We start from the raw sequence: 26,882 nt of genomic DNA on the forward strand, positions 1-26,882 counted from the left end.
CAAACCAAAACATCTGCAGCCTTGTAGTTGATTGAAAGTGAGTTTAATTATGAGACATATCAGTGGACCTTGACTGTAGCCAGTGCTGCATGGATATTTTATGGTTAGCTGAAGTACATTTTCTGTACTGAATGCAATACCACAACAAAATGTTATCATTCTTCTGCAAAAGTTATTCAAGAATTCATAGCTCTGCAAGAAAATGAGAAACAGTAGTACTGCAGGGCTGGAGTTTCAGTTTACCTCCTGCTGCTATGAGACAGGAACATTTGATGGTGAACTGTATTAGAAACACACACAGTAAAACTTGGCTGAATTGCGCATCTACTGCACTGTTCCAAAAAATAGTAATGTCAAATTATTTTACTGTGTATTTTACAGTTGTGTACTGTTTTTCTAGAATATCATTACATTTACATAAGTAGACTGTGATCTGACACGTCAAATGTAAAATAGCATAACTTCACTGTAAATGTAATAAAACCCAATTTACTTGTTTGTTAAATATATTTTGTTGTACATATTTAGATTGTAAAAATACATCCAGGAATGTCTCCCATCATGCCTTGGGACATGTGTTTAGATGTTCTTGTTTTATTGTTTATGGTTACGTTACTTTTAACTGTTATCTTGAATGTTGTGTTTACGCCGTGGTGCAGCGTCACTGACAGTTGTTGTTTTGTAGAGAGAGTGCTGTACCATGAGTGACTTCTGTTGTGCTGTTGTTGAACCTTGAGGCACATTGTAGCACGGCAAGTGTTTTAATAAGAGCTCCCCCTACCAGCTTGGGGTTAAATAACAAGCTCAATCTCTCTCTGTGAGCTTCTTTGTTTAGATTTCTCTGCATGCCACAATGTAAAACATTGCACGGACACGCTGTGCTAATTATATATTTTGAAAAAGAAATGTAGAGGTAGGAATTGCAATTAATATAAATAACATGACGCTAAGCATCGGCCAATGAATGTGAACTAACAACAAGGTCGCGGGTAACGCTGCGACCGTAGGAAAAAACCCTAATATGAAGGTATTTTACTGTGCATTTTACAGTAATGTTCTGTTCTTCTAGAATATCATTAAAGTTACGTAAATAGACTTTGACTTCACATTTTGAATGTAAATTAACGTTAAATCACTGTAATGTAATACAACATAATTGTCATGATTATTAAATGTATCTGTCTGTACATATGCATATTTAGATTGTTAAAATACATTCACAAATGTATCATGATTTCACAAATATCTGTCCGTTATTTGAAAGATTGAACTGTTGAATTCAAATGTAATGCTATGGAAAAGTATATAACATGATCCCTATAAGCTTGTGTTACATCACATAAGTATTATTATCTTGCTAGTTAGGCGTTCGTGGCTCAAGAGTTGGCAGTTCGCCTTGTGATCAGAAGATTGCCGGTTCGCGCCCCGGCTCGGACACTCTCCGTCGTTGTGTCCGTGGTCAAGACTCTTCACCTACCGCCTACTAGTGATAGCCAAAGGGGCCGATGGTGCGATATGGCAGCCTCGCCTCTGTCAGTCTGTCCCAGGGCATGCAATCAATTATTATTTAAACCAACTGTTAACTGTATATTTCTGTACATTTACGTATTATGATTCATATTTCCACATTCAGTGACCTTGTTTATAGGTAATTTCATTGTTTGATCACGTAAAAATGTTCCTAATTTAATGTCTAAAAGCACTTGGAAAAGGCAGAATCCCATGTCAAATTAGCGCAACAAACTCTATTTTCATTACTGAAAATAACTGTATTTTTATGGGACAGTTATTTTCTGTTATTTTACGGTCGTATTTTGGCGCCCCAGCTGCCGGAATATTACCGTTTTTTTAAGATGTTTTTTTTCCCTATTTATAGATGATTTCATTGTTTAATCACATTAACGTGTTCCTGATTTAATGTTTAGCGGCACTTGAAAAAGGCGAGATCCCATGTCAAATTAGCGCAACTAATTGTATTTTCATTACTGGAAATAACCGTATTTTTATGGGGAGTTATTTTCTGTTATTTCACGGTCGTATTTTGGCGCCCCAGCTGCCGGAATATTACCGTTGTTTTAGGATGTTTTTTTTAACAGTGTGCTGTGGATGTACAACACGCCCTGTAAACTAGTATCACAGTAAAATCTCAATATGACCGTCTTAATTAAAGATACCATGTTTTACTAATGCATATATCACAGAAATAAGTATGAATTGTTTAGTTGCAGATAAAGGTTTTCAGAAGTTCTGCTTAGATGCATTTGTTCCCTTTTCAATGTCACTTAAATTGCCTTTCTTCCCCATTATGGTGCTAAATTTGAACTCGAGCTCATCTTGACGATGCCTAAATGCACTGAGCTGCATCCACCTGATTGGCTGATTAGGCATTTGCATCAATGAGCAGTTTAACTGGTGTACCTAACAAAGTAAGCGTAGGCCCGTTTTCAGCAACTGGCACTCTCATGTTCCAGTGGCACATTGTGTTACTGATGCACGTTTATTATTTTAAAGGTTTTGTGATTGAATAAAGCTTAGAACTTTTCTACTAATTTAAGAAGCAATAGCTGAGTGTCTGAGGCATCGGCCCCAGTGGGTTTGATTATAGTCTTACAGCCAAAGATATTTGTCATTCTCGCATCAGAATGTTATTGTTGTAAAAATGAAGGTTGTTCAATATCGAAAACTGCCAAAAACTGAAATGTTCATGAGACAATGTGAGTTTTCTCTTCCAACAAACCAGAATATTCTGGCACGTTCTGGATTTACTGAAGCCAGTCAAGGACTCGTGATGTGTCTGTTTTAAATTAGAGACCCTGATGCAAGTTTCCTACCACTAATTTTATTATTGTTCAAAGCCGGTTCTTGCATTAGGTAGCACAATATGACACTGGAACATTCCTGTGACCAGGAGAGAAAGTGAACCTTTATATGCCTACATGAATGTTAAAAATAAAAAGTACCAATGATTAACAATTCCATTAATCAGTAATTGCCACTTCATGCAGTACCGTACATTACTTGTGGCTTGAAATCTTGGAAAAATTACTGTTTTTAAGAAGACCACAGCAGTATTATCAGTTCCTTTTGAGGCTATATTTGCTTTTATTTCACCAGTGTAAGACTGACCGGCATTTTTGTTTGAAGCAAACCATGTGTATGTAAAAGGATAAAAATATAGCTCCCAAGAAGCGTAGCTAAACTACCTCAAAAATGGGCACTGTGATTTTATGCATGAAAAATCAGGAGGTGGGATGTTCAAATTGAGCTAAAAACATGTCAATTCTACACTGATGGTGAGGTCCTGGTTATTTTTGCCACACATAACAGACTTTTATGCAAGTAATTAATATTCTGGTTCTTGATACCACGTCAAATCTAACTAGATACCTGACAAGATCCATGGAAGTGCTTCTAAAAGGACAAATAGGCCTAAGGGACTTAAGTTCAAGCAGCAAAGCATTTTGATTGTGGTTCAGAAACAAACAATTTCAATGATATAAAAAAAAAAAAGATGGAAGGAACCTCCACTCCACAGGTTCACAAGGTCCTGGCTTCCTAAAGGTGACAATGCTATTGATTTATTTTCATAGCCATATAGGTTTACTTTACTTAAAAAGGTAAACATGGCTTTAAAAATTCATGCTAAGGGTAAAAGGAATATCTTATCAAATTTTCAGTCCAGCCAGTATTTACTGAGATATTAAAACCTCTGAACAATACAAGTTTATTATGTTGTTGCCTTAAAACATATAAAACAGAGTTCAGACTTCTGATAAAAGGTTTAAAAGGGTCGATTTTAACCCACATCACTATTTGCTAATGCTAACTAAAGTTGGACTTTTTCTTTCTTTGAAATTGGAAACACTCCTATATGTTGTTTTAGGAAAGCTTACATGGGTCATTTTAGACTGCAGATGCAAACAACCAACATGGTCATTTAGCTTGAGGACTTGTTGGATATTTCAGCCACGCTAGCTGGTATGGATAAAAGCAAAAAACCCATTTCAGAGAGTCGTTGGAGAAAAAGGGAAAAACATAAAAGCCTTTTTTGTCCTGACATCATCCGAACAAGAGATGGAGCTTCTCTGCATCAACAGGCGTCTGCTCTCTAAGGGCCCAAATCATCTCCCTGGTTATTAATAGAGTCACATAGAAAAGTAAACAAAACTGGAATTATGGAAAGCAAATTGTCTTTTTCATAATGTGGGCTGTTGGAGGTCATCCCCGATGCTTCACATTGCCTCCTGGCAGAATTAAGAAACGCCTCAGCAAGCCCACACAGCTGCATTGTTCATTCCTATCGTTAAATTGCTGTGCTCTGCGGTCTGTATAAAAGAAAAATGTTGCCAAAATGCCCTGCTTTCACCTCGCGGCTCAGCTCAGGATTTTGTCACTGTTTTGTCCCAGGGGCTCCTCAGCTACTTCAGAGACACATGAAGACATGGTGTGCCGTTCCTCTACACGGAACTCGCCCACGGGCAACCGCAGAGACTTGTGTCACGGTCTCTTGCTGTATGAAGTAATCAATTAATAACAAACTCTCATTTGCATCAAGCTGCACCCTGCAGGGAGAAGAAAATTACATGCGGATGAAGAAATAGAGGGACAGAAGCAATGCCGTCTGCTGTTCATGTTCAGATCGATTTTTAAGGCTGCAGAGCGAGTGAGAAAGTCCTTCATGTAACAACAGCTTTATGTTGGATGGTACTTGTGCAAACCCCAGACAATACTGTATATTTGAAGCTCTGTTCGAGTGGCAATTTCTTTGAGCCAAAACAGAAGAGAGAAAAAGAGATTGAGAGAAATAGACGGTTGACTTGATGCCCACCATCTTTTCAAAGAGGAAGGAACTTGGCCTGATAAAATGCTCTCACCAGATTGTGTCTGAAGTAAATTGATAGAGGATGGATGTGTGGGAGGGTGTAGGTCTATCCACGTAAACCTCAAACCAACCTGGCTGAAAGAATAGGAAGTACTTTACTAATCCTAGAGCTGGGCGATATAAGATTTTTTCATATCACAATATGTTTTTTTCATTTCAGGCGATAACGATATCTATCACGATATAAGCCAAATAACTATATTTGTAAGATTTAAATGTGCCGTTGCTCACAAGTAAAATGTGAAATAACCAGCAGCTTGTTTTTATTTAAATATTTATTTCCCATAATAAGTTCATCCATTAAGTGGACGCGAATGGATGGATGAAGTTCAACAGGGTAGATGTACTTAAGGAACATGAGACTTTTTCAGATAAATAAAGGCAAATATTGCAAACTACACAAAAGGCAGCCGCTAAAGCGTTTAAGTTTCAAAATAGAACAAACGAAACAGACTAAATTGTCAATTCCACTTAGAAACAAAATATTAATTCTAAAAATAAATCTTAGTTTGTTTTACAGAAGAACAGACAAAACTGACTAACTTTTGTCAATATCAAATAAACTGAGAACTAAAAGGAAATTCTCAATCTCTCCTTGTTGTATAGCTTAGCTTTTCAAACAGTTTTAACAGTTACTTTAGTCTGACAAAAGCCGAATGACGAATTAGCGCTTCCAGTCAGAGACTGAGGCTACGTCCACACGTACACGGGTATTTTTGAAAACGGAGATTTTCCGTTTTCGTTTTAAAAAATAATCCCGTCCACACATAAAGGCAGAAATGAAGGAAAACGCTGCTATGAACATGCCAAAGCAGCAGGTGGCGCTAGATTCCTAACCGTGCAGAAATGTTGGCCAATCAGAAGTCTAGAAGCCTCGGTGGGAAAAAGTAAACAAAGCTGGGGCATAGAAGCAGAACCGAGTCGTATGTGTGGAGGGACAGTAACTGTGTGTATATGTAAGCATTTAAACACTGCAGAGAGTAGAATTAACAGTAACAGTATTGTAGAAATTCATTTCACCGAAACAATAACGTGGCGCACAGTGTGACGCATGCACCAGTTTATTGTATTTCCAGACTTGCTTTCGGCACAATTTACAGTGCACGCTACTCTGTTTTTTGTCAGACTTGAAATAGCCGAAATACCTTCACACTACGGAACTTCTATGGCTCTTCCGTTCGACAATCTCTCCGGCATTGGAACCATCATCTGTTTTCTCTTCGGTAACCTTCGGTCACGCTCGGTTGATTTTTCTAGTCGGCACACTCATTTCCTCCATTACCCGGGCGGTACGGTGGCTGGCTGCTTCCCAAACAAATACACATGTGCGGCTTGGCACTTGTGCTGTACGTAACAAGTCACGCGACGTGACGCTGCGGCTGTGATTGGTTCGGCTCTGCGCTACTTAATTTGGATTGGCTGACCTTTTAAAAAAAAAAGAGCGGCGAGTCTATCGCGATAGTTTAATTTCTCTATCGAGTAAAAGTTATATCGCGATACATATCGTTATCGTTCTATCGCCCAGCTCTAACTAATCCCCATCTTTAACTCCTAAATACTGATATAACGTTAGGTATACAGCAGGTTTGGACGCAGAAAAACCAGACACTACTAGAGAAAAAATCACTGTAATGCTCCACATAATAACAGGTATCAGAAAGATGCTGATTGTGATGCAGAAGGAACGAGCTGGTATCATTTTGCTGATTAGCAAATAAAAACAACTCTAAATATCAAGGTTAAAACAATTCTAAATTTGGTCACACTGAGTTTTTTTTTTTTTTTAATATGTTGGGTTTTTTTTAAGAAATCAGGGATACATAGACTCATCAGCTGTTTAAGGACAGATTGCATTTCAAACATCATTTAACAAGAAGCGTAATCAAAAAGCATTATGTGGATATGAATTGATTTTGATGGAGTGTGCTGTCAGGTCTCATGTAAAAAAGATTTTTTTTAAAAAGATAAAAGACTCCCTAGTCGGATGGATAACTAGCTAAATAAATAAATGTTTGTGCTATGGGAAGAGTTACATAAGGTAAGTACAATCAGAGTTATCATAGGTAGTCACAGCCAGACTAAAAGCTAAAAGGAGGAGCACAATTTTAACAACAATTTAATTGACTTTACAGAACTAAGTAAAAGAATTGGCACATTTATGGGAATCCACATGATTGTGAGTCAACTGCCTACAAAGTGTTGTGTTTATTTGTAATAACTAATCTGATTTTGCAGACACATTGACTTCAGTGATGCAAGTTAACTTTAATATGAAATACAGACCTGGCTATATGAAGTCCACATGTCTTAGGTATTCTGGACTTTTTAAATCTCTTGGGTAACTCATGTGTCAACATGATTCAATCAAACAAATGCAAACCTGGCAGAATAAGAAATAAACAATGAATAATACCCAAGTTATTTGGTACATACACGTAGAATTAAAAACACTACAGAAAAGCCGTGTATGATGGAAGATTAAGGCTTAATTCAGTGAAGAACTTTGAACTGCAGCATTATTGAGCTTCACCTTTTACTGACCACCATCAGTGTCCAGTATTAAACTTTCCTTTGGCTGTCTGTACACAGATCTTAAAAATCTTTATGCAAAGGCCAAGAGCTTTCTGGTTTCTGTTTGTAGTCCATTCGTAATCCAGGTTCTGTTAATCAATCAAGAAGGTCCTGAGTTCAATTCCACCATCAGGCCGGGGTCTTTCTGTGTGGAGTTTGCATGTTCTCCCCGTGTTTGCGTGGGTTCTCTCCGGGTACTCCGGCTTCCTCCCACCGTCCAAAGACATGCAACTTGTGGGGATAGGTTAATTGGAAAATACAAATTGCCACTAGGTGTGAATGTGAGTGTGAATGGTTGTCTGTCCTTGTGTGTTGGCCCTGGCGACCTGTCCAGGGTGTACCCTGCCTCTCGCCCTATGACAGCTGGGATAGGCTCCAGCGCCCCCCACGACCCTGAAAAGGATAAGCGGAAGCGAATGGATGGATATTATCTACCTTGTGCATCAGTTTAAAAAATTTTTTTTTATCAGTTTAGTATAGCCTTACCTCTTTTTGTACTGTATGTAGTTTATAATCCTTCATCTTTGTCATGATTCTCCCATGTAGTTACTTCCTGTTTTATTTTGATAGTCATTTGTCTCTTGTGCCCTATATTTAAAATACTTCCTCGTCTTGTTGTCATGATTAGTTACAGCTGTGTTTTGTTCCTCAGCTCCTTGATTTGCCGTCCTTGTATCTCTGTGTGTATACCTGGTCTCAGGTTCTTTTTGTCCTTTGTCAAAGTGTGTGTTAATCCACCCTGTTATCCCTCTTTGTGTATTGCCAGCCTGTTTTTGGATTCTCTTTATCCTCCCTGTGTTTCCCAGTTCATGTCTTGGATTTTTTGGATTCTAGTTGCTTTCTTTGTGGATTTTTGCAGCTCATGGACTTCCAACCTAAATAAAAAGTGATTTTTATGTTTACCTATTCTGCCTGAGAGTCCTGCCTCGGGGTGTTGTTCCTGCTGAATCTCAAAAGAAAGAGGACATGGGGAGTGTTGGTGTGACAGAGAAAGTGAACCTACTAAAATAGAGTTTGTGAAACTATTTTTAAATTGCACTTTATGGTTAGTACACTTTATGTTCATGAAAATTCCATGTTTTTTCAAATTGATAACATATTTTTAACTTCTTACATAACTTCTTGAAATGTCCTTGGATATCCACATGGTGCACTTAGTCATAATAAAAAGACCTAACATTAATTACAAAACTAGAAAAGACTGATTAGACTTTTTTTTTTTATCTTAGATATTTTCATCTTACAAGGTGTCATCTACAGAGACTAGGTTTTAAATCACATCTGATACTAACTGAAATAATAATTTTATTTCTATCCACCAACCAATAGTTTAAACTAGTTTTCAGGTGTATGATATCCTTTCACCTGTCCATTACCATTCTTTTGACACCATCATCATGACATTCTTTATTTTCTTCAGATGATGCAGACCCAAAGTGAGGATGTAGGGTTGTGCTACTAAAAGAAACATAAGGGCAAAAATAAAACCACAGTTCAGGGAGGATTCAGGCTCACCTGGTCCAGCCCTAACTATATGCTTTAGCAAAAAGGAAAGTTTTAAGCCTAATCTTAAAAGTAGGGATAGTGTCGGTCTCCCGAATCCAAACAGGAAGCTGGTTCCACAGAAGAGGGGCCTGAAAACTGAAGGCTCTGCCTCCCATTCTACTTTTAAATGGCCCCTGGTAACCGTCAGTTGCTAGTGAACGGGTTTTTGTTGCAGTCACTAGCAGTTCACATTAAAGGCGATGACTTCCTGCAAACACTTGCAAACTGCTTGCTAAATGATAGTGAAACCATGCAGATGACAACAAAAATCATTACTTTAATGGTGGAGACCATTCACCATTAATTGATCATTGCTGTTGTGGTAAGACATACCTTTAGTTTGAGGACAAAAGTTCTCAATTTCTGGTTTGCATCATAATTTTTCCAAGTTTCACTGTAACTTGGAGAGCAAATGGTGAGTGTTTGCAGCCGGTATCTTCTAGTTAGCAAAGCAATATCAAGGAAGTTTGTGGTGCAGCAACTTTCACCTGGTATCAGCCAGCAAGCTCAAGCAGCTACTTGCCACCTGGTCACGGAAAACACCCCAACAACCAGTTGAAGACATCCCTGGAAACCTCTGGCCTAAGCTAACAACCCTAAACTAACCTGCAGGATACAGCTATACATTTAGGCACAAGAGTTGAATCAACGCAATAATCTAACTGAGTAAGAAGGTAAATGACCTTAATTAATTCCATTACATTTCTTTGTATCTTGAGTCATGATTTATGAGCTGCCAAACGCAGTTATATCAGCAGTGGGTCGTGCATAATGAGAGCAGGTGTTCTTTTAAACATGCAGTCAAAGAGTGACACCCAGCCAGGCGATTATGTGAATATGTGCATTTGCCTGATATTACATCATTTATTTTTGCCAACTGTAAAACAGTTTTCAGAGTCAAAAGGATTTCCTCTCTGAGTAAGGATCAAGTTTTTACAATAGAGCTGAGTTTTATTCCACTAAGCACTTCTGACAGGTGTCATGTCATATTTGTGCAGCTTGCAGAGGCATTAGATAGCATGGCTCGACTGAATCAGTCGTCAGTGCAGAGTTTCTTGCACACGTGGACAGCTCTCTTGCTGTGAATGTCAAGTGTGAGTTATTGAACAGAGTCGTAGGTAGAGGAGTCTCTCACTGATCCTGGGCAGTTCTCCACCGCTCCTTAGCCCCTGGCGCTCAGCAGGTAAAGCACAACAAGCTCCAGATCAGTCCGACTTAGGGGATTATTTACTTAGACCCCGCTCAGAGCATCTGACTTCATTTCTCAAACACCCTTCATTTCGCAGTGCCAGTAGCATGGCAGTATCCTAGCATGTCAGTCCCAATCGCTCCCGCCTCACTTGTCTCAGGTCTGTGTTGGAGAGCAACAAAAAGAGGGATTTATCTGAGCTTTTTATGCACATTTTTTATTTCTTTTTTTAATCCCCATGGTTCATGCCCAAACCCAATTTATTGTTTTATTTTTCAAGAAAGCTGTCTCAGTGGCTTTAAAGACTGCTTAAAAAGCCAAGCAGTGTCGAGCCAGACACATTTTGTTTGCCGTCTTTGAGTAAAAGACGGAATTTTTCTGCTTTAACAAAACAAGCAAATTGCATTCTCTCTGTCCTCCGGCTCTGGATGTTATTTGTCGCCTGCCAAAGCAGCTTCACACCGTGTCTTATCTCTCTTAAATTGGCCACACAATAACAGCATCTTTTCTGCTCTCTTGTCCCATTATAATTGTCATAGGTAAACACATTACTGGTTGTAGACCCTGAATTCAGTCGTTCTCGGCACGTCTTCACTGCCAAACATCTGCTTTGAAACGTTAGCCACCGGGTCAGCGGATCCCACCCCCTTTATTTATTCCTGACTGCCTTTTTGCTCCAGGACATCCAGCTCTCAACTGGGACGTGGTGTATGTGTGCCTGTATTCGTCTCTGTCTGCGTGTGTGCCGCAAGAGTGGCAAATTACTAATGAATAATGCAGGGTAATAGTGATGTGTTGACAACTCTGACAGCTGAGAGCTGCCGAGCTGTGTATCAGTGATAATGTGCCATTTCCCTTCTGTGCTCCTCCACTCCTTTATTACAGCAAATTGCATTTTTTTTTCATTTTCACCTCCCCACAACCCCACTGTCTATGTGTTTATGAGGGTTTTGTTGTACCACTAAACCTCAAAAAACAAACTACTTTCTGTTCACATTTTTTATTAACTCTTTAGTTTAATCTCTGATTGGTTTCTGGATTTATTTTGGCTCGTTTGTACCCAGACTCTGGCTTTGTAAGATACTGGTGATTTGAGTGTTTGGCTTCTCATTTAACCACCTAATGAATTCACTAGAGAGTCACTAGGTCTTTTCCCTTGTTTGGATTTTCAAAGAAGTGGATTCATACCTAAATTTAATGGGTTCTTTCTTTGTCCTCTCTTGGTCCTGATAGTTCATCATGTTGTTAAAATACAAACACAAACATTCTAACTCTAATCCGAAAAATAAAATAAAAGGTTGGTGTTTTTGAAGTAGACACTAGAGGATATGATTTTAAATGTGTTTTAGCCTCGTAAATTTAATTTTACACTCAATTGTTTTGCTATCAATCCGCCATAATGGTAATTGTAAAGCACAGATGGAAACGCAGAGCTTTGTTGGCCTACAGAGGAAGACAACTGGGAGTTTATTTCTCACTTTACAACCTGTACTGACAAGAGAGCACCAAATCATGCTTATTGTTCACATATGGTAAAGAACTATCTAGCCCACCATAAATGGATGGATATCAGCTAAACAGATGAAACAATTTTAAATTAAAACATTTGCCTGTTTTTAAAATTTCTTTTAAAAACTTTTTTTTTAAGTTTTAAAAGTTTTAAAAACTACAACAGCTAAATTAGTTAATATGACATTTTAGCACTATGATGGAAACCCTGCAAAATCCACTTGATGGTTTAATCTGTGTTTTATCCTTGTTAATACCAGCTCTGTTAGATAAAGATTAAAAAAATCATGAAAGATCTCATTATTAAAGTTAACACAGTATAATTTTTTACTTTATAATGACACTAGAGAAAAAGTCAGGCCATCACCAGTCAGTAGGATTCAGCCTTTTGGCGCCCTGAACATGTGAAATGTCAATGTAATCTATCTGGTAGTTGTTTGAATAATTTAAGACTATAGTTGAGATACATTCTGGCATGACTAAAATAGAGTTGAGTCAACCAGGTTTCTGGTTTTGTTCGACATAAGCGTACTAGAAAACATTCACGTAATGGCTAAGATGAGCCCATCCATCCATGTTCATCTACTTAAGAGGCGGGGAAAACCCTGCAAAGGTTTCCAGTTTGTTACGGGACTAATACAGAGAAAGAAACAAACATTTACGCATAGAGCAGATTTAGAATCATCAGTTAACCTAGCATGTTTGTCTTTAGCGTGTGGGAGGAAGAACCCACACAGACATTGGGAAAAACATCCAAACGTCACACAGGAAGCTCCCACTGTTTGTCTGATGTTACCAACAAGCAAAAGAACTGCTGTATTTATTGCGTTTGTCCAGATAACATGAAAAGAAGAATGTGACACACATACATAGAGTGAAATGAAGTGTCCAGATAACTTACCTGGCACACGATCGTGTGACAGATCATGAAATTTGTTAAAATTGGTTGTTAATAAAGTTGCTGATCAGCAGCAGCAGCAGCAGCAGAAAAACACAAGCAACCTAAGAAGAACTTACAGTAACTAAAACGTCAGCAATTTTATCATCAAGGACACAGAGCATTGCTCGCAGTAACCAGTCAGAAAAATTCAAAGCAATTATTGTACTTAATAATGAGCAGAGAGCACTGTGTGGCTGTCACATTTAATCCTAGAAACTGTTTAATTTCCAAGACTTACATGTTGTGTCCCTACACATCCACCTGCTCCCTCCACCTCTCACAGTTGTGACTGAAATAGCGAAACCCACAGTATGTAAATGTTAAATGTTTTGATGTTAAAATTTTGACCCCCTTGCATTTAATGATGCATGTGTTTGCATAATATTTTGCAGCGATTCTGGACTATGTTGAAGGAGGTCACTGCAAACCAAATTCCCCTGTGTGTTTGTGCGCCTTTGCTTTTTCTGAATACAAAATTTAGATGATGCATTTGTTATCTGAACCAAAGCTATTGGGCATAATTGGATTCTATAAAAATGAAAGTTTAAACTATTCTTCACTGGTGAGTTTTAATGATTTTTACCGTAACCGTATTATGTATTATCTTGAGGCAGGATTTGATTCATATCAAAGAATTAATCTCATGATTAAAGCAAATGAAAACAATTGTATCAAAGGCTAAGTGTGTGTGTCTGTACTAGAAGTAAGGTTGAGCCAGAACCTGCTACAAAAACATGCTATCCTCACAAATTAGTCACTGGCCCTATATTCTAATAAAAGGTTGTGGTTTAAGTAACTGTTCCGTAATGTAAATCATGTGCAGCTCACTTTTAGTTATTTTTATTTATTTATTTTTTAAATTCCTTCCCAGTCAGTTTAACACCCTCGCAATCCCTAATACATCTATCATCACTAACATCTATATCCAGGATTGCATGTGAATTTTAAAAAAGTGGCAAGTTCGCAAAACATTTAGTATATGTTACAAGACGGATGTAATGAGAAAGGGGAGTAATATATTCCTTGGAAATGGAAAAAGAATAGGCGTGAGAAGGTGTGTTAAATAGAAATGTTAGAGTTTTTCCACAAACTGATTAAATTCTTTCACTGGTCTTTCATGGGGATGGTATAAGCTAGTTAAAAAAAACAGTCCACAGGTTTATTGGGCAGCTCAGGTTTATTTTACGAGGAGGCTTTTGGATAACAGCAACAATACAATCGTGTGTTCAGCTGTGTGAGCTCCGTGAGTGAAAGTACTGCCGCTGTATTTCACCTTCATTTTACATCATGTGCACAAACCTCAGATTCAAACCGAAATTTAGACTTTGTGAACCATTTTAACCCTTTTTAAAAACCCCAACAGAAACTATAATTTTCACTTTATAATAAGTGTTCACACACAATAGAAAGATTTCTTCCCTTTTCTGCTGTCTATACGGAGGCATGCCTATTAAAGGATCTAATGTTGTTTAAGTCAAAATGGAACTGAATGTTTTGTAGTTAAAAAACCTTGACATGCCTCAAAAAAGTGGTGTACAACAGATGGTCAATGCCTAAGCACTGTATAACATTGTCAGCTAATAGAACATGTTTCATAATGTGAATGATTATTAACGGGAGAGGACGTGCAAACGTTACCGCTGCTGCTGGGTTGAGATTCACGAGTCCGGAGCGGAATTAAAAACACGAGGTCATCAAATACTTTTGCATATTCGTAGTGTTTCCTCCCTTAAATGAAATATCTACTTTGCAAGTATTGCAAGTTGCCCTGTTGTCATCCGTTCTCGTAAAGTATAACCAAACTTTTGAGCGTTTGAGCCGCTTATTTCCTGCCAGGTAAATGACGTTCCGCAACGTGGTGACGTCATTCGGGGCGACTGGAATCGATATGGGAATCGTTTGCAAAAATGGCAAACAATTCCAAGGAATTGAAACAGTGGGAACTTGTTCTCAACAAGAACCGGGTTTCGATACCCATCCCTAGCCACACCTTAATGTTTGAATTTCTCTGGATTAACATGAGCACAAAAACTGTTTGCCAGGAGCTTCGTGGCTAAAGCTTTTGTCCTTATGGTGTTTTCTATGCAGATGTTTGTCTTTATATATGCCCTTATTAGAAAAAAATATTAAATGTCTAATAAAAATCCAACATTTTCCCGTAAAATAATAACTACCTAAGAAATCTACACAAGTTCTAAGCTACACACATATACATGGACTGTATTATTATTGGCAAATTCAGCACATAACGAAAATACAATGCCTGCAAGCACGCTGTCTTTACTTTAATGCTCACAGACACTATTATTTTCTGGGAGAGCCAGTGATGATCTAATAATAAGCATTCACAAAATAAGCAAACACCATACAGCATCAGCTATGCACCGACTATTATGAAAATATCTCCAAGCGAAAATATCTAAAAACATTCACTTACACATTATTTACAGACAAATAAATTGCACTGGATCACCAACTTTCAGTTAATAACAGGCTGATGTGCATTTTTGGCTACTGTGCAGTAGCAGAGCAATGAAAAACTGGTCTTACCTCACCCTGATACTCCAAAAGTGTTTTTTTCACATGGAATTGGCTTTGATTGTTGGAGTTTTCTATCAGAACTGAAGGATTTTACCTTGCAATATAAAGCACCTTAAGGTGACTATTGTTGTGAGTTGGCGCTATATAAAAAAAAAAACCCAATTGAGCTGAATTGAAGCTGTTCATCATGCAATGCATTTTCAACTGCTGCCTTGACAGATGTTAGCTCCGAGCTCTCAAGCCAGCAAAGAAATTGTATTTGGGCTATGAGCCTACATTCTGCTGTGGTCAGGGGTTGATTCTGATGATCTGCTCGGTGTTGCTGTTTTTGATTGCTTCGTCAGAGGTGCCATAACAGAGAGAGCTATTATGCTGTTAAGCTGTAGCCCATGGAGCAGATACAGATAAACATTAAAACATTAATTCAGCATTCATACATTTAATTTTGATTATTTTATATGCATATACACTAACAGTCAAAGATTTGGACATACCTTCTCATTAAAAGTTTTTCTTTATTTTCATGAGTATTTTACATTGTAGAGTCTCACTGAAGGCATCACAATTATGAATGAACACTTATATAATTATGTGATAAACAAAAGAGTGTGAAATAACTCAAAACATGTTTATATTTTAGATTCTTAAAAAAATGCCACCCTTTGTTTTGATTACTGCTTTGCACACTCTTGGCATTCTCTCGATGAGCTTCATGGGGTCGTCACCTGAAATGGTTTTCCAACTGTCTTGAAGGAGTTCCCAGAGATGCTGAGCACTTGTTGGTCCTTTTGTCGTCACTCTGTGGTCCATCTCATTCCAAACCATCTCGACTGGGTTTAGGTCAGGAGACTGTGGAGGCCAGGCCATCTAGCGCAGCACCATCACTCTCCTTCTTGGTCAAATAGCCCTTACACAGCCTGAAGGTTTGTTCGGGGTCATTGTCCTGTTGAAAAATAAATGATGGTCCAACTAAACGCAAAATGATTGGGATTGTGTGTCGCTGCAGGATGCTGTGTGCTAGCCATGCTGGATCAGTGTGCCTTCAATTTTGAATAAATCCCCAACAAAGCACCTCCACACTATCACACCTTCTCCATGCTTCACGGTGGGAACCATGCATGTAGAGACCATCCATTCACTTTTTCTACGTCAAACAAAGACCCCACAGGTGGAACCAAAGAAGTCAAATTTGGACTCATTACACCAAAGCACAGATTTCCACTGGTCTAATGTCCTAGTGTTTCTTGGCCCAAAGAAATCTCTTCTGCTTGTTGCTTTTCCTTACTTGTGGCTTCTTAGCAGCTGTTTGACCATAAAGGGCCGATTTGCGCAGAATCCTCTGAACAGTTTATGTAGAGATGTGTCTGCTACTGGAACTCTGTGTGGCATTTATCTGAGCTCTAATCTGAGATGCTGTTAACTTGTGATTTCTGAGGCTGGTGTCTCTCGGTCTTCTTTTCCTGGGGCGGTCCTCTTGTGAGCCAGTTTTGTCGTAATGCTTGATGTTTTTCCAACTGCACTTGGGGACACATTGAAAGTTTGACTGACCTTCACTTCTTAAAGTAATGATGGACTTGCTCTTTACCTAGCTTATTGGTTCCAATCCCATTAAGAAGGTAAGAAATTCCAAATGAACCCTGACGAGGTACACCTGTGACATGAAAACTACTACTACTGCCTCATGAAGCTCACTGAGCGAAGGCCAAGGGTATGCAGCACGATCAACAAATCAAAGCATTGCTACTTTCAGGAATCTAAAATATAAGCCATATTTAGAGTTATTTATCATATTTTTCTTTGCTCCATAATTCCATATATGTTGCTTCATATGGTTAATGTATCCACAATGTAGAAAGTAGTAAAAAAAAAAAGAAAAAGAAAGAAAAAAAAAAAAAGAACTGGTAGTGTGTATATATCAAAAATGATACCAAAGGCTTTTTTTATGCTCCAGTGACTGTTAGTTTTGGTTATCCTTCAAAATAGCTGCATTAGAATAAGTGCAGAGAAATGTTCTGAGACTTGCTTCTAAAAGGAATTCAATGAGAAATCAGATACTCTTGTGCTGTTGTGTTTGCTTGTTTGGTCCAACCGTACTTGGTGAGGGACCTTAGCAACATAACAGTAACTATTTGCACTATTAAAAATTTAGTATCTATTGCCAGAGAAAGAGAACTGTGCGTCACACCACAAACTGTATTTATCAAACTGGGAATATGCTTTGTACAATATTTATGCATTACAAATATCATATTATTATTGATTTATTTATTTAGCGGATGATCTATTATTTTGTATTGCAACTGAATGATGAGAAAATGACCGAAGTGGTGGCCAAAATATTAATTTCCTCGGGAGCTCACTATATCGTCATCATCAGAAAATAGAGAAGCGTGAATGAGTGAATGCTTTTGGATACAACCTTTATCTCACACGGAAAAATCAGACTGTAAATCATCTGCAGAAAACAAGCAACACATAAGAAACCCTTTTTAAAAGATTATCTCAGTATTTACTTCAGAACACAGCTGGTTTTGGTTGTGAAGTTTAATTGGCACAGTTCCTGCTTGTCAAAATTTTCTGACTCATTTTGTGTACTGGCTTCTTGCATGTAGCAACAGTAGTTTTACTATAGTTCACACTGTGTGCTTTAAAGTCTAGTGAATGGAATAGAGTGCTGTCCATGGTCCTAACCCTGAAACAATATCTTCAAAGTATTGTTTGCAGGTTTTGCATTTGTATTTTAATTTGGAGACAAAAAAGGGTTTAATTAACATCCTGCAAACAATCTGGTTTAATGAATTAATTCAATTAATTCAAGAAGGATGTAATATTTGTTTGTTTTCTAAGTCTGTCTTTACACATACTGATCTACTAACATTAATAACTCTGCAGCTTTGGCCTCTTTAAACAGAAATAGAAAGAAGTCATTTGTCCAGAACTAAATAATCTGAACTTAATCTTGAGCCCACACTATGAAAGCTCATAGCAGTCGCAGTAGTAGTCTTTACTGACCTTTTGGGAATTCATTTGTGTTTGTGACAACTGATGGATAAATATAACCACAATAAAGAAGAAATCACAGGTGCAGACGTTATATCCCACATATAAAAATAACACTGATATATAATAACAGCAGAAATATAACCAAGAATCAAAGCACACCAATGTTAAAGGAACTCAACTGTCATATTAAGTTTTGTGCTTTTTTTTTGTGGTTTACAGAAGGTAAAGAAGTGTGTTCAAGACCACTACATCTCCCTTTCTGTTGTCATGCTCTACATTTATTGTTTTTGGAATTATTTTTTCTTGATCACAATATCCACTTCTGAAAGCTAACAATAAATCTTTTTAGTCATCTTTAAATTAAAAATTCCAGCTTTTAATTTTTTTTTAAATGTTATTAAGCTCGTCTTTGTCCTATGTGTTATTGAACTGAATGTCCTTGAAGGTTTTGTGCTGTTGGTAAAACAAAACAAGCCATCTGAACACACCTCCTCGGGACGTGCGTAACTATAACAAACACCTTTCACTGTTTTCTGACAGTTTTTAAGAAAAAAATAAGCTGAAGTGAACAATAATGAAAATAATTTGTAGTTTCAGACCTAATTTATTCATTTGTTTATTTTAATGATGGTGTCGTATAATTGGATGCTCTAAATGAATTTTCATTGCACCTCTCCGTACTGATGCTGCATTACACGGTGGTCATGTCCCATTTCATTTATCATTATCGGTGTCATGCAGTGCACTGCATTTAATTTATTCACAGTCTGAGGCTCCTGGTGGTGTTTTGCATTGCAGAGAAGAGTGGCCCTCGGGGTATGTGGGGGGCCCCCTGCCTGGAAGAGGCTAGGGAAGCACATTTTATGACCCGCTTCAGGTGTTACTAATCAGGTTTCTTAAAAAAAATCTTGAGTCTGTGTGCTCTGTGTTTGAAAATGATCAAAGCTCACTTTTTTTCAACTTTGATGGGTCAGAGCTCACAAACTACGGGTCTGATGATGATGGTGATGAAAGGATAATGCATGTTGTTATTGACCGGCCTGCTTCACTCACAGGGGACGACTGCTGTGAATGAAGCTAATCAACAACATCAAGCATTTCTCAGCCCTCAAATTTTTTTATATACAGCCACTGTGAATGTTACAACCCCCTAAATTATCACTGTACATAATATTTATTTGGTCTCTAAAATTAGAAACATTTCTCATGTGAAACTTGACATATGGTTATGCATCTGCCAGCTTTCTTGCTGTTCTGTAGATATATATACATTTGAGCTGAGGCTCAGATCCAGAGCAGCCTACGCTAAGAACATCTGTTAGGATAATTATAATTCTCAGATCAGCTGAATTACAATCACACAAGAGAGAAGTGTACAAGGGGCTGAAAAATGGCATACTTAAAACTTGTTTTTTTTTTTTATATTTCAATGCAAATGATTAGGATTTTTATGCAAATGAATATTACAGTGCATTATCTTTGTGTGTTGCAGGATCCAGTCCGGCTCCTACCTCAGCACGGGCTGGTTCACGCTCATCCTCGCCATGGACATGTGCAAAGAGATCCATATCTACGGCATGATAAATGACACCTATTGCAAGTAAGACATGAACTGTCACACTCTCGCTACCCGCTCCCACATCTTCCTTCCTCTATACTTGCATGAAAAATGCACGCGTTCCTACAAAACTTTGAAAACTCCATTCACATTCACCCCAGCGCCGGCCAATCACAACCTCCCATAACCACGGTCTGCCCTGTTACATTTCCAATGCCTCAGTTTGGATTTAATGGCTGAGTTTCTATGCTGAAATCCATATTGGGTTCTCTGTGCCGTGAATACCATTATGTTTCCCTGCCTAGAATACCCAGCAGGCAGCAGTCTCTCTTTGGCTGCGGGTGGCTGGGCTCCAGCACCCCAATTCCTCCTCTGCTTCGAGTTTTATTTGTATATCGGGCCCGTCGTCTTCTCTCTGACTCCGGGGTGAGTGATTACTGTCTGACTGCGAGGCCATGGGAGGGATGACAAACAAGATGCTCTTGCTCTGGGCATGGCTGCTCAGTCTCAAGTCATCTCAGCCTTGATGATCTCGCCTCCTCTCGCAGCTCTACCTGAGCTCTCTCTATCCCCCAAATCAAACACTTTTACCTAATGCACACTGAAAATCCTGCCTTTTATCCTCTCTGTGCAGCCCGTGCACAGCAGGAGCTGAAATAAAGACACATGGCAGAGCGAAGCGATAATTCAACCAGCACGGAGGATTTTATGATTCAGTGAGGCAGTTAAGGGCCAGTTTTCTCTCCCTGCCTCTCTCATTTATTTCCCTCCATCCTGCATAGGACAGGAATATATTGTGTTTCACCAAGTTTCTGAATTGACAGTTTAGAGTCACGCAAAGTGCTTCTGTCAGCTGGATGCTCCAGAACAACAAGGAGAAGGAAACTTTTGTGTGGCAATATTCATGGTTTTAGGTTAGGATTGACCCCAGTGGTTCTGTGGCAGTGGTGCTTCAACAGGTGCTGCAGAGAGGGTGAAATTGAATTTATTTGTCAACACTGGTGCACACTGTGTGACACAGAGGAGAGGCAGTGATTGGGCTTTGTATTACTGTAAGCTGGCAGTCAGCCACGGTCGCTTTCCCGCTGTGGAGCCACTGGCTGCCGTGATGGCTGTTTCCCTTCTCTCTGTATTCATTCTCTCAGTGCAATTGTTACACAAGTCATCCTCTCATAAAGCTGTCACTCGCCATTAGAAACCAGTGGCAGAGTGCACAATGAACCTTATCCATTGCTCCAAGCTTCCTTCTGTTTTTATTGATCCCTTCTCTTGAATGCAAACTCTAAACCGAGCGACGCATCGTGAAATCCATTACTGTACATTACTGAGCTTGCTGCATGTTTTCAGATTTACTTTGTCTCAGAATAGAAGTGAATCTGTTGTGATGTAAATCAGAGTTTAGTTAAAAGACTATTTATTGAATAAATGCGGGCGCCGACAGCAGCCCCTTTTTTCAAATAAGGTAGACCTGCCGAGTAGAAGCCTTTGCTCGCGGCAGAATCAGCTCGAATTACTGAACACCGTCTCAAAGGAGCTTCGTTTTAATGGTTTAATAATTGAATTTGTTTTCTTACTTTAGATTTTTATTTCTTTTAAGCCAAAACCAAGAACGCTAAATGTATTCTTAACTGTGAGAAAGAGAAGATTGAAAATTTTAACAATATATATTCATCAATATGTTTATATATTTAACAATATGTGAATACTCAAACATCAGTCATGGTTTTAATTTGATATGCAGTAGAAAAATAAATACCAATATGTTGTTTTTTTTTTTAAACCTGAGTGACTAGTGCAAACACATTTTCTCGGGGTGCTGTGGTTACACACATGCATGTTATGTTGTGAATCTAAATTGGTCCTAGCTGTGAATGCCTGTCTCTCTGAGTTAGCCCAGCGATGAACTAGCGACCTGCCCAGGATGTACCTTGTATCTGTGAGAGCTGGGATGGGTTTGTGAGCTGTGACCTTAGTTGGATAAGCAGTTAAAAAGCTGGCTGGATAACTGGATGGATAGACATTAGACAAATAGTCTACTACTATAACAGTCTCTACTTTGCAGGGCAGCTTTTTCACAATTTTTGAGACTTTAGGCAGGGATTTGCTCCCATTTATACACGACAGCATTAACAGGATGTAGAGTGATGAACTCTGGCCTGGAGATCCTATTCCAATTCATCCAACTGAGAAAACCTTTTCTTTACTGACCTCGATTTGTGCCTGTGGGATTTGCCATGTTGAAACAGGAGCAAGCTGCCATCAGTGTCTGCCATAGCAAATTAAAAATGTTCCCTGACAAACATGTGTACACCTGGATAAATAAAATAGCTTAGCATATGTACAAACCCAATTCCCAAACAGCTGGGACACTGTATAAAATGAAAAACAGAATGTAATGATTTACAAACCCATGAACCCATATTTTACTCACAATATAGGGAACATATGAAGTTTTCAAATTCTGGGAGAGGAATGTTGTTGTCACAGATTAGTAGGCAGAGGACTCACTCGCAGGACTCTGAAGTTTAGAGAGAAGGTGAGGGTTTATTTGCAATGTGACACCAAGTGAGAATATATACATATATACAGTGGAACAGATAACACGGGGCTCCAGGGAGTAGGGCGGGGTCCGAAGGGAAGGTCCAAGACGGGGGTACACACACGCTCTTCTTCCACTTGATCCGTAACTCAAAAATGTCCACACTAAGAAGCTCACGCTCACTCACACACATCCACAGAAATCCAGACGGCAGGGAAGACGGGCAGGGAGTCTAGAAGGCCTGTACACAGAAAAAAAAAACAAAGTCAGGAGGAAACTCTAGGGGATCAAAGGAACACTTTCATAGGCTACGCTACACTGACACTTGGTAATGTGATGATCCAGCGAGGAAGCAGCCTCTCTTGTCATCTTAAGTAGTCTGCCAGGATCAGTGTGAATGAGCCACAGGTGTGTGTTCAGGGTGGGTTCAGAGGCGGGGAACCAAGGTCCAGTTCCGCCCTGGTGGGAGAGGTTAAGACAAAAAATACACACACCACGACCTCTCCAGATCTTGAGAACCATGACAGTTGTCCCATTCTTGGATGCTCAAGAGTCATGGGTTGCATTTGTCATGTTTTTTGTTTCATGATGCTCCAAATGTTTTCAATTGGTGAGATATCTGGACTGCAAACAGTATGTACCTGTATGTACCTTTCAGCATTAATGGTGTCTTTTCAGATGTATAAGCCGCCAAATCTACAGACTGTGATGTTCTCATAACATCAGACTTTTGAACTGAACACTGATAACAAGCCAAATACTCCTTTTCCTCTTGGAGTCAAAAAACATAAAAGTGGAAAACTGCTCTGAGGTCAGATGAATTGAAATTTCAATTCATTTTGGAAAACATGAACATCTCGTGCTCTGGACTAAAATTTATGTATGAGATATGGGACAGAATCACGCCTGTTTTTAATGCTCGGCTGTGAGGGTCCAAAGATCATGAGCATCCAATCGATTTCTCCAGATTTTACATTGAGGAACATTACTCTCGGGTTAGGGTTAAATCAACATTCAAAGGTGTACAGAGGTGAACAATCTGTTACCAAAGTGTAAAAAAGTAAACAAAAAGATTTGTACTTAATGGATAATTCAAAGGCAGGCAGACTGACGTTACATGAAGCTGAACATGTCCCATCAATACATCAGTTAAATTGAAAAGCAAGATTAGAACCCCAAGCATTTTCATATTAATAACAAGATGTCAGTATTTCAATTCCAAATAAATGATACACACATGGTGCCTTTATCACAGTTTCATAAATGTTCATAAAGGCTACAGTGCAGTTAGTTTACTCAATTTTTAATACTATACTACCACAGTATACACTTTTGTTAGACGTTTGTATGCTATGTCCGTGCATTTCTCCAACATCAGAATTGACACAGCAGAACTAGAGATCATGTTTTTTTTAACACACTCATTCTTCTTCCTTGTCAAAACCTACCGCCCACAGTACTCACAGTGCAACTGAACCACTGACAGGTCAGCTGGAAATTCGAATGTAATATGTGTGGTGGCTAATGAAGCCTCAAGCTGATCTCAGACACAGATGAGGAGTGGGCTGAATTTTTTTAATAGCTTTTTTCCCACATATGCAGTGCCATCCCCAAGTGAAGAGGGTGTACTGAGAAAATGGAACGAGTGCTTTGAGGAGCTCATGAATGAAGAAAATGAGAGCAAGAAGAGGAAAATTGGTCAATCAGAAAGTGCTGAGAATTAGGAAGGAGGAAGTGAGGGCAGATGTGAAGAGTGGAAAGCAGCTGATATGGGTGTGACATACCTGTGGAGGGTATGGAGATGTCTAGGAGAGAGGGCAGTGGACTTTTTAACCAGACTGTTGGAGAATGCCCGAAGAACAGAGAAGTCTGTTGGTACTGATTTTCAACAGCAAGTGTCATGTGCCGAGCTGTAGTAACTACAGAGGTATAAAGTTGATAACCCATATCATGATGATATAGGAAAGAGTTGTTGAAGCTAGACTGAGAAAACAGCTGACGATCAGTGAGGATGAGTGTCAGGGGTAATTTGGGACTGAAAGAAAAGACTGTAGTGAGAACTGCTATGGTTTGGAGACAGTGACACTAACAAAAGGACAGAAGGCGAAGCTGGAGGTGGCAAAGTTAAAGATGTTAAGGTTTTCACTGAGTGTGACCAGGATAGACAAAATTAGAAATGAGTTTATTAGACAGACAGCTCAGGTTGAGCCGTTTGGAGACAAAGTCAGCGAGATATAGCAAAGATGGTCTGTACATGTGCAGAGGAGGTATAGTGCCACTCCCAAACAATTGTAGATGAAAGTTTGTGTAAATAATGTGTAAATAATCTTCTTCTTCTTCTTCTTTTTAGGACAGAGGATTACAAAAAAGTTCCCTACCATTATTACGAGGCGGGCAGCCGAGACGAGTGTGCTGAGTATCTCCTGCATGAGAGTGCCCCATATGGAGGACACCGTTTCATCACGGAGAAGTCCGTTTTTGCCAAGTGGGCAAAGTCTCATGCCATCAAGTTCTTCAACCCACCGTGGCAGCTGTCGTGACCCTGGCTGAAGCAGCATGGAAGCATCATTATCATCATCATCATCATAACTATCATCCACAGAAACAAAATGAATCTCTGCAGTTACACTAACCAACACACAGCCATTTTTGCCCAAATCCCAGCCCATATCTATTAATAAAGGTTGTTTTTAAAGTCCTGGTTGGGTACACATGGAGCCTCATACAAAAAAAAGAAAAAAAAATTACATAAAAGTTTGACCAACGTGAACAGCAATGACACATCTCCTGCTTTTTTGAATTTAAAGCCCTCTCCTGAATTTTAGAGCTGAGGCCTGCTGCTGTGCACTGACTAATCGATCCGCTCGCTGCTCTGTGAGTCTAGCGAAGGATGGTTTGAACTTTAAAAAAAGGAGAAGAAACAAGCGTCCGTCAACTCGCAGTGACCTTAGTGGCTCAGATTTCCGTATTCTCTACACATCACAGAGGCCGAATTTACATTTTCTCTCAAAGCTGTAGCAGAAGAAGCGCTTAGCTGCCGCCGTGGAGGCGAGTGGCATCAGCTTGGACGTCTGACGAGCTCGTCCACTTTGTTTCCTCTGCGTGTCTGTCTTCTGTCAGGCTGTAATTAATCTATAACGAGTATCATTCAGGCCTTCATCTCTGACTGAGCGAGTGGTGAAGGCAGATGCTCTGTCAGATTCAATTTTGCTCCATTCTGTTCAAAGACGCTTCAAAACAAGGTCACGAGAAAAAGACAGCACTAGCAGATTGCAGTCAAACCTGAAGGTAAACCAGAGGTGGAGATGTAAATCAGCTTTTTTGCTTCTGTGTGGTCATACACGCAACTTAAAGGTGTCCTCTTTATGTTATTTCTTTCTTTTTATAATGCTGTGAAAATGACGATTAAGACACATGTTGCGGTGTTGGCCTGATGTCCTGATAGTTTGCTAATGTATTCCCGCGGAGATAAATTGTTAATTCTCTTGAACAGTGTGCCAATCGACAGTGTGAGTATCACAGCACACAGAACAATGTGCAATTAGAAGCTTCGTCTTTACGGAAGGAGTTAAGTCATTTGTGACCCTGCAGAGAGAGAGATTTATATGTGCAGTGAAACCATTTGAAGTTAATTGTATTCTGTTATCATTGTGCCTGCAACATACTCTGCAGTTCATCGTATAGACACAAAGGAAGATGCTCTCTCTCGTACTCTCATCCAGCTTTGTGCCTCTATGTGTAAAGCTTTGCTGCGTGAACGCATCTTCCCATTTGTCTCTGGTTGGAGCGTGCGTGTCTCTTGGCTCGGGCCATTACATTTGAATACATCTGTTCCAGGACGGTGAAGAATAATCAGTGAAGTGGTGAGGTGTGTATGCTGGCTGGTAGCTGTGGATGTGACCAAGACTGCCTCTCCCGAGGCTGTGATTAGTGTCCTGGTCAGAGCGGTGGCCCAGAGGGGAGGACTGGACCGACTCAAAGACTTTAAATACAGACTGCTCGATGCAAACACTCCCTGGTGATTGCAGCTGAGATCCAGAGTCTCAGAATTGCTGCAAATCAATGCCTAACAACACACGGAGGCTATGCTGTTTGTCTGTGAGCACTGATGTGGTGATTTGCAGGTCAAGTTTACAGGTTAAAACTTGACTGAAAATAAGCATGAAATCCATTCGATTTTTTTAAGGTCCATTTGTAGCTTTTTCTAATACTTTCACTTAAAAGAAAAATGGGGGTTTGGGGGTGAAAAGTCACATTTTTACATATCAGCAGAGTTTCGGCAACTCTGCACTCACTGCATTTCATTTGAAACCAGGTACCACCTACACATTGAAATTCAGTGCTTCAGATTCTCTGTAAGTTATTTGTAACCTAGTAATCTTGTGTGAGAACCCTTCTAGACCCGTAAAAACACAGAACATGGGTGTCTGAATGTACTTGCTGATGGCACAGGAACGATTAAGAAGGTGCTTAATGTTGCTAAAACCTCATGGCAGCTATAACTTGCATACATGTATTCGGATAGTAAGTAGGAAAAACAATTGTAACGATGCAATGACCATATAAAAAACTCATTTTTGATCTTAACTTGTTGGCCTTATAGCC

General features: G+C 39.2%; 1 protein-coding gene across 1 annotated transcript in view; it reads left to right on the forward strand.

Moving 5' to 3' along the window:
• The window catches only part of st6galnac3 (ST6 (alpha-N-acetyl-neuraminyl-2,3-beta-galactosyl-1,3)-N-acetylgalactosaminide alpha-2,6-sialyltransferase 3), a 98,320-nt gene extending 71,438 nt beyond the window's left edge, over positions 1 to 26,882 (forward strand). The window contains exons 4-5 of the mRNA XM_005924545.3: positions 19,673 to 19,780; positions 24,628 to 26,882. Coding sequence (XP_005924607.1) covers positions 19,673 to 19,780; positions 24,628 to 24,817 — 298 coding nt within the window. The 3' untranslated portion in view covers positions 24,818 to 26,882. The remainder of the gene's footprint in view (positions 1 to 19,672; positions 19,781 to 24,627) is intronic.

The sequence above is a fragment of the Haplochromis burtoni genome, unplaced genomic scaffold (genome assembly GCF_018398535.1).
Source record: "Haplochromis burtoni strain Fernald_Lab_line unplaced genomic scaffold, NCSU_Asbu1 Contig_78, whole genome shotgun sequence".
In the NCBI taxonomy this organism is placed as follows: Eukaryota; Metazoa; Chordata; class Actinopteri; order Cichliformes; family Cichlidae; genus Haplochromis; species Haplochromis burtoni.